The sequence below is a fragment of the Caretta caretta genome, chromosome 17 (genome assembly GCF_965140235.1).
Source record: "Caretta caretta isolate rCarCar2 chromosome 17, rCarCar1.hap1, whole genome shotgun sequence".
In the NCBI taxonomy this organism is placed as follows: Eukaryota; Metazoa; Chordata; order Testudines; family Cheloniidae; genus Caretta; species Caretta caretta.
Window position 1 is genome coordinate 1216330 of NC_134222.1, and position 8768 is coordinate 1225097.

Sequence of the window (8768 nt, forward strand, 5' to 3'; positions counted from 1 at the left end):
AGCGCCCTGTGCGCGCGGCGCGGGGGGGCCGCGCTCCGGGCGGGGCCGGAGAGGCCTGGGGAGCCGGCCGGCGATCATGTGACCCCCCGGCCTGTCAAGATGGCGTCCTCCATAGTGGCGGGGGAGCGGCTGGTGCGGGCGGCGGCCTCCGCCAGCGGGGAGCTCGGGCGGCTTCCCCGCGAGCTGCGGGCGGAGCTGCAGGCCGCTTTGGGGGCCCAGGCCGCCGGGCGCGGCCCGCTCGTCCCCTTCAGCCTGCTCCGGAAGCTGCAGGGCGCCCTGCGCCAGGCGGGTGAGAGGCGCCGGCCGGGGCCTGAGGCTGAGCGTCCGCCGGGCTGTGGCTCGGCCGTGAACTCTCCTGGCGGAGCCCGCAGCCAGGGCCGGCGCTGGGGACCACGAGGGGTACCCTTACTTCCCCCAGAGATCTTCTAGGGGGCCCCAAGTTATTGTCCGCAAGGCCAAAACATGCACAAAGTTATCCACTGCGGAACAGCGGCAGATCGGTAGCTTCACCCCTCTTACAAATTATACAACGAGGCATTATAAATCCACATGCTGACACTGCAGCCAAATTTTGCCTTAGCAAACTCTTAAAATCTAAGATTTTCTAGGGGTTTAATTAGCCCCTGGACTCCTGGAAGGTTGTTTGTTTTTAAAATAACATCCAGGGCTCCCAAAATACCTACTCCCCCCTCCAGTAATGGAACCCTAGAACTGACCCTGTCTTTCATCTCCTGAAAAAAGAAAAGGAGGACTTGTGGCACCTTAGAGACTAACCAATTTATTTGAGCCACAGCCTTGATCTGCCTCAGCTGAAATCCTTCTCCTGGTTCCCATCACCTCTGTTATCCCTTGCTTCTCTGTGGTCGCCCCAAGTCCCAGCTCTCCAGCAAAATGCTGCTGCTCCCTTTCTCACATGTACAGAGAAACATGACCCCACTGTACTATCTTCAGATTGCTCCCTGTTACTTCAGGCCCCAGTTCCAAGTTGCCTTCCATTCTTGTCTGTAAAAACCTCCATGGATTTTGAGTCACCTGCCCAAATGGATCTTTTTGTCTCTAACTCCCTTCTCTTGTCTAGAACCATCGACCTCTGCCCCTTCAGACAGTGTGGCCAGCATTGGTGCTGACTTATCTCCAACTTCTGCCTCCAGAGCCCCCTTTTTGTATGTCAGCCTCCTCATTATGTCTATACCTCTGATGTTTTTCTTTCCTTATTGCAGGAAGGATGGCTGTATAATTAAGGCACAGGCCTTAGAATTTAATGCACAAATTGGGCTTTTTTCATGGCTCTGCCACTTTGGGCAAATCACTTAATATCTATCCCTTAGTTTCCTCATCTGCAAAATGAGGATAATACTAACTCCACAGGGTATTAGGTGGCCTAAGTTTTTGTTTTTAAAATGCATTGAAATTTTTAGCTGGTAGATGTTAGACAAGTGCATAGTATTTATCTCTAACTCCTCTAAACTGTTTAGGGCTCCATCTCAGATGATAGACTTCACAAAGGTTGTACTTTAAAGCAACAGTTAATTTTATCCACAAAAAGTGTTCTCTCAGAATTAGCTGAATGAAAATTACAGTAAGGTGTAAAAATTCAAGTTAAACAGTCAAAATAAAACCCCTCACTTTACAATATTTCCTCACTTACCTTGTTAACACCTTCATTGCTCAAACTGATCTCAAATCTAATTTGAAATCTAGTTATAATGCTACTTGCCTTTCATTCACCCTGGAACTGTGAACCTAGCCTGGCTAGTTTTGCTCTAGTACTCATGTACTAAGCGGATGCTGTTACCTGGAATGGTCAGGATTTTTATATTCTCATTAACTTAATGAAAACAGTTTTGTTTAAAAATAGCTGTTGTTTTTAAACTCTGTTTCACACACACACACACACCTAATGTCTTGGAGACATTTCCATGTTGCGTCCTTGATGTTAACAGCTAGAGATCCAGAGAATGACCTGGATGTTACATTTCACTGCTTTGCCTACATTTCTAAACTGAAAGCATTTAGAGGAACTCTTTGTGTTGTAGGTTCTCCTGTGTATCTCCATGAGCTACTGGAAGGCAGCGAGATCTATCTCCCTGAAGTAGAGAAACCTCCAAGGGTATGTAACAAGCATGGGATAAATGCTAGTTACAGCTATGGTTGGTACACTGTTTCCATCTCTTAGCTAGGGACGCTAAAACTAGATGTTTTTCATGGGTCAAGAAATGTACAGAATAAACTAATGGCACCTCAGTTCTCATTACACTTTCTCTTGTTTATTAATTGTCTTTAGAACCCAGAGCTGGTGGCCCGTCTGGAGAAGATAAAGGCTAAGCTAGCCAATGAAGAATACAAGCGGATAACAAGAAACATCAACTGCCAGGTCTGAAGACAGGCAGGGAAGATACAAGATCAAAATAAACCTGGACAGTCTGTTCTCCACCATACCCTGTGGAACCACATAAATGTTAGCACAGCTCGTTGGTGGCACTGCCCAGAGATGAATTTGCGGTCCCAGGCTCTTTGGTTTGCTAGCTCAGAGGCAAAAGCAGAGCATCTCCTATTGCTTTCCCAGGACCCCGACTGGCCTATCCAAGAGTATCATTGTTGGCTCCAAAGTCCCTCACCAGGAGGGAGGATTAGTGCAGCACGAGGCCTCTGAAGGGAGAAACAGAGAGGTGCTGGAAGCCTTCCCCCTCAAACAGGGCTGCCAAATCTGTATTGTAACAAGGGAACCTGAGCCATCAGGGTGGTACCCACAAGCCTGTTGATCAAATATAGTTCTAGTCTCAGAGGGGAAGCAGTGCAGGATGCTCTACTGAAATTGTCTCCACTATAGAATTGACACCTAGGGTGGAATAAGGTTTTTATAACCCTGTTCTTCTCCTCTTAGGAACTGAACCGGTACGGGGCTCTGGCTGACTTGGGAAGGCAAGGTGAGTTGTATCAACATAGGAAGAAATAGACAGCGTATGCCCAGCAAGCAGAAAGCCAATTGTGAGAATTAAATCAATTGCCATCTACTCATCCTCAAAGACAGAACAGCCCCACCCCTCTCTGCCTAGCAGGCTGTGTTTCACTAGATGGGTTTAATTTGAAATAAGGGACAGTCCCTATTTATACATTAAATAACTACGGGGGACGATTATACAGCATGTCAGAGTTTGAAGGACTTTGAAAAGCCTCAGGGTTGGGAGTTTGGATCAGAAGGGGAGACCTTGGTGCCTAAAGAAGAGATGTCTGCCAGCTGTGACCTAGATAGCCTGCCCAGTGAAACTTCCTGTTTCCAGCTTGCGTCTCTCTGGCTTATGCTGTCCCCCTGCTGCAGTTTGCGGGCCCAGCAATGCAGGCAGAGGGTGAATTTGTTAGTGTTTTATATAGAAATTGCTTCTTCAAAAGAAACAAGTTTTTTCAAAAGCTACCAGGTGTATTTATTCTTGAGTATTTTTCTATCTTAACAATAGGGAAGGTACTGGCAGGTTCAGTTAGAGGTACTATAGCTTACCCCAAGCCCTCTTACATTGCATGCTAATGACAAACAGCTTTTACCTGCAAATGCTTTTGCTGACATCTCTCCTCCCTCCCTTCCTTCCATCGGCAGTTAGGTCCATGAAAGCCGTGGTCATCACCATATTCAACTTCATTGTCACAGTGGTGGCTGCATTTGCCTGCACATACCTGGGCAGCCAGTACATCTTCACAGAAATGGCAGCGGTGAGTGTGAGCTGGGACTTCACAGTTTCCATGTTTGTTTTTTCCATCCTGAGCCTCCTTTGGTGTGTTCAGAGGACATTGGACGGAAAGGTCAGGAATGCCATTTCCACTGAGAACGGGAGGCTGATTGGAATGCTTCAGCAGCGTCACTTAAACCTCCCTTATTTCTTCTTGTCCCCCCAGCGTGTGCTGTCGGCTGTGATCGTGGCCTCAGTGGTGGGCTTGGCTGAACTGTACGTGATGGTGCGGACCATGGAAGGGGAGCTTGGAGGACTGTAGTCAGGAGGCTTTCACTTAGACTGGGATCCTTACCCTGCAGGACTTTTCCTCCCCTATGGGTTATTAATTTGTCGACAGCTGTGTTTGGCTTTGGTCCATTGGGTCCCTGTGCCTACTGCAGTTTCCTCACACCATGTTCCTTACCCCGGCCGCGTTTGAAACGAATCACCAGATGCACTGAATGGGGACCTTGTGGCATGGAACAGAAGAGTCAGCAGCCGTGGGATGTTTCAAATCCATGAAAGGCACAGGCGGGAGTGGGGGGCTTATTGCTGCCTCATCTTCTAGCTCTGAAGTTGCTGTCCCTTGTTCAAAATAAATGGATTCTGTGTGCATTAGAATGACCTTCCTCCTGCCCCAAGGCAGATTCCTAGGGTGGAGATGCTGCGTGTGAAATGCCTGCACTGTGTTCCTGGGCAGCCTGGGTGTGTCTCTGCCCTCTGTATCCCAAACCCTGCTCCATCACTTCTGCAGAAGCCGTTACACTTGGTTTCTTTAATGCTCTTCACATTCCTGCATGGTGCACTAGCCAGGCTGTTTTAGGGTAGAGCAGAGTTTATACAGGGCATGAGCACTGCCTGCTCTTGACTGAAGCAGTGGGTGCCTGACCCAGGCCCTGTGCTCATGGTGGTGTATTTTCTCCCCCATGCAGACAGCTGCTCCCCAGGAGAATGAGGTCACCTCATCCCACACTGTTCCTCCCATACTGGGAAATTTCCTAACTCAAAAGGTGTTGCAGCCAATACAGGGAATTCTTTATCGGTTAAGATGAAGTCTAATAGAGAAACTGACCACAGAACTAAAAATTAATGATAGCTTAGGTACAAGTGATTATGACTTATGTGCAGTCCAAATAAAGTCTAGACCAGTAATATAGATACATGTGCTACTTTAATAAGGCCAGTTTCACAAAGCCAAAAACAATTGAGCCAAATAAGCTGGGAGGGATGATTTAAGCAGAAAAATGTAAGTGATAATTGGGAAACATTTAAGAACACCTTACTAGATGCCCAAAAAGATGCAAGCAAGGAAGAAGGATGTACTTGTTAAACTGACTTTGTTTAGCGGGGAAAGGAAGGCAGCTATAAAAAATAAATGTGTAACAAATGAAAGGCGGGAGTGGATAGGGACAAGTCACAAGTTGGGAATTGTAGAAAATGTATAAGGGAAGCAAATGGACACGAGGAAATCTATAGCCAGCAGAATTAAGAAGGAGTTTTAAAAATATATTAGGAACAAAAGCAATCGTGACAATGGTATTGGTCCATTACTAGCTGGAAATGGTAGAATCATCAGTAAAAGGCAGAAGTGTTCAATAAATATTTCTGTTCTGTATTTAAGGAGGACAGATTATACAGTCTCATCATATGGTGATAATTCCAGTCCACTAGTGTCTCTGGAGGATGTTAACAGAAGCTAGTGAAGTTAGGCATTTTTAAATCAGCAGGCTCAGATAACTTGCAACCAAGATTTTTAAAGAGATTCCTGGACCACTAAATGCTGGTTCTCAGTAAGTCCTGGAGCACTGGGGAAGTTCCAGGAGACTGGAAGCAAGCTAATATTGTGCCAATTTTAAAAAAAGGCAAGCGGAATGACCTGGGTCATTATAGGCCTGTCAGCCTGACACTGATCCCAGGAAAGATAATGGAGCCGGTGATACAGGACTTGATTAATCAAGAATTAAAGGAAGGTAATGTAATTAATACAAATCATCATGGGTTTATGGAAAACAGATGCTGTCAAACTAACTAATCTCATCAAACAATATTTGGCTGCTAAAGGTAATAATGTACGTGGACTTTCAGAAAACCTTTGACAAGGTCCCTCACCAAAGGCTCTTAAGCAAACTAAACAGTGATTGGACAAGAGGGAAAGACCTCTCATGGATCAGTAACTGGTTCAAAAATAGGAAAGAAAGAGTAGGAATAAATGCTTAGTTTTCACAATGGAAAAAGGTAAATCATGGGATCCCCATGAATCTACGCTGGGACCAGGGCTTGTCAGCACATTTGTAAGTGATGTGGAAAACTGGGTGAACAGTGAGTTGGAAACATTTGCAGATGACACTGAACTACTCAAGATTGTTAAGTCCAAAGCAGACTGTGAAGAGATACAAAGGGATCTAACTAAGCTGGGTGACTGGGCCACAAAATGGCAGATGAAATTCAATGTTGATAAATGCAAAGTAATGCACATTAGAAAAATTCGTCCCAACTATGCATATAAAATGGGGTTTAAATTACCTATTACCACTTAAGAAAGATCTTGGATTCATTGGGGATAGTTCTCTGAAAACATCTTGTCAAGGTGCAGCAGCAGACACAAAAGCGAACAATGTTAGAAACCATTAGGAAAGGAATAGATAATAAAATATCACAATGCCACTATATAAATCTGTGGTACTCCCACACCGTAAATAATCCATGCAGTTCTGGTTGCCCCCTCTCAAGTTACATTAATTGGCAAATGGACAGAGCAGGGCAACACAAATGACTAGGTGTCACGGAGTGTGGGGGAGTCCGGGTCCTGCACCCCTCTTCCTGGGATTCACCGTGACTCTCAGCCAGCCAGTAAACCAGAAGGTTTATTGGACAATAGGAACACAGTCTAAAATAGAGCTTGTGGGTACAACCAGGACCCCTCAGTCAAATCCTTCTGGGGCACAGGGAACTTAGACCGCAGCCCTGGGGTTCCCTGCGTTCCACCACCCAGCACCAAACTGAAAACAAAACCCCGCCAGCAGGCTCTCTCCTGCAGCCTTTGTCCAGTTTCCCAGGCAGAGATGTTACCTCCCCCCACCCCCTCCTGGCTCAGGTTACGGGCTCTCAGGTATCCCATCCCCAGTGAAACTCCCCTGCCACATTCCCAGGTCAACACTCCCCCACTCCCTACTGCGTCACGCTGGAGTATGGAACAACTTCCAAATGAGGAGAGATTAAAAAGACTAGGAATGTTCATCTTAGAAAAGAGACGACTAATGGGGGAGGGAATGTGATAGAGGTGTATAAAATCATGACTGGTGTGGAGAAAGTGAATAAGGATGTGTTATTTATTCCTTTACATAACACAAGAACCAGGATCACCCAATGAAATTAACAGGCAGCAGGTTTAAAACAAAAGGAAGTACTTCTTCACACAACGCACAGTCAACCTGTGGAACTCATTGCCAGGGGATGTTGTGAAGGCCAAAAGTATAAGAATTAGATAAGTTCATGAAGGATCAGTCTATTAATGGCCATTAGCCAAAATGGGCAGGGACACAACCCCCTAAACTGTGTGCCCCTAAACCGCTAGGCGCTAGGTCTGGAGAGCAGGGAAAGGATCCCTCAAAATTGCCCTGTTCTGCTCCTTCCATCTGAAGCATCTGGCACTGGCCACTGTCAGACACAGGCTACTGGGCTAGATGGATCATTGGTCTGACTCATTGGCCTGTCCTAGACTAAGGAATGTTGTTTCACCTATTTTCCTGTCTCTCCAATGTGAATTAAGACAAGTAAAACCTCAGAGGACAACTAAAAATACATCTTCATAAAAGGTAAACAAAGCCATCAAGATAAAGGAGGGGGCGGGAAGAGAGAATGATTAACTGTCATGATTGGGGTGGAGCCTGCACCCCCAGGAAGCCTTCCTTGCTCTTGAAACAGGATAGATTTTGAAAAATATAAGCAGAAACGAAGCCATTTTGGCATCTATCACAGTGGGGGCACAAGAGGCCAAAGCTCTCAATCTGAGAAAGGGGGATCCTTCAGCCAAGGGGCTTACAGTGTCTGGGAATTCACTGTGGTGAGAAACCTGCTTAGACAAAGATTGTAAATTGCTAACATTCAGTTTTAGTCACTAGAAAGTGTGTTTTACTTGTAATCAACCTGTGTCTTCTATTCTTCTCTCTTAAACCTACCCTCTTTGTTAATAACTTTGTCCTTGTGTTATTACAAAGCCATCCCAGGGCTGGCCACTGAAGTGAAGTGTGGATCTTCAGCGGAACCACCAGGCTGGAGGGCCCTTTGTCTCATTGGAGGCAGCAAATTTAACTTCGGTTGGGTCCAGCGAGAGGGACCGGATGCTGCAATGGAGCCATTTTGGGACGACTCCGAACACGAAGGGCTGTTGGTGTCGCCCTGCAAGGAATGACCGAGGCCACTGTGCTGTGAACATGCTGCTGGTGTCAGGGCTCTGAGTCAAACCTGCACAGCACAGATGCACCCGGGGTTACAGGGCAGGCAGAGACACAACCCCATACTGGTCTGGGTGAAACCCCAGAGTCACATGGGGGAGTGGTAAATAACGAAGACGACAAGTCACTGATTCAGAATGATCTAGATCGCTTGGTAAACTGGGCGCAAGCAAACTGTGTATTTTAATGAGGCTAAATGTAAATTTACACATGTGGGAACAAACACTGTGGGCCATCCTTATGGGCTGGGGGACTCTATCCCAAGAGCAGTGACTCTCGAAAGGATTTGGGAGTCGTGGGGGTCATGGTGGATACTCAGCTGAACGTGAGCTCCCACTGTGATGCTGAGACTAAAGGAGCTAATGAGATCCTGGGATGTACAAACAGAGGAACCTTAAGTAAGATCAGAGAGGTTATTTTACCTCTGTATGGCACTGGTGTAACGGCTGCTGGAATCCTGTGTCCAGTTCTGATGCCCGCCATGCGAGAAGGATGTTGATAGATTGGAGAGGGGTCAGAGAAGAGACACAAGAATGATTAAAGGATTAGAAATCCTGCTTTTTAGTGATAGACTGAAAGAGCTCGATTTATTGAGATTAACAAAGAGAAG

The 8768-nt window shown here is 46.3% G+C and overlaps 1 protein-coding gene across 1 annotated transcript; it reads left to right on the forward strand.

Annotated features, from left to right (window-relative positions):
* Positions 1 to 14: 14 nt before the first annotated feature.
* VMA12 (vacuolar ATPase assembly factor VMA12) lies at positions 15 to 4325 on the forward strand. The gene is made up of 6 exons (XM_048824328.2): positions 15 to 289; positions 2037 to 2110; positions 2285 to 2374; positions 2885 to 2927; positions 3593 to 3705; positions 3889 to 4325. Exons 1-6 carry the CDS (start codon positions 100 to 102, stop codon positions 3982 to 3984), a joined length of 606 nt encoding a protein of 201 aa, XP_048680285.1. The 5' UTR covers positions 15 to 99; the 3' UTR covers positions 3985 to 4325.
* The last annotated feature ends 4443 nt before the right edge of the window (positions 4326 to 8768 follow it).

Excerpts from the sequence above, each read along its gene's own strand:
- VMA12 (XM_048824328.2), top strand. The coding sequence starts at position 100 with ATGGCGTCCTCCATAGTGGCGGGGGAGCGGCTGGTGCGGGCGGCGGCC. Across the intron at positions 2,111-2,284 it reads AAGTAGAGAAACCTCCAAGG|AACCCAGAGCTGGTGGCCCG; the intron begins GTATGTAACAAG and ends AATTGTCTTTAG. Across the intron at positions 2,375-2,884 it reads CAAGAAACATCAACTGCCAG|GAACTGAACCGGTACGGGGC; the intron begins GTCTGAAGACAG and ends TTCTCCTCTTAG.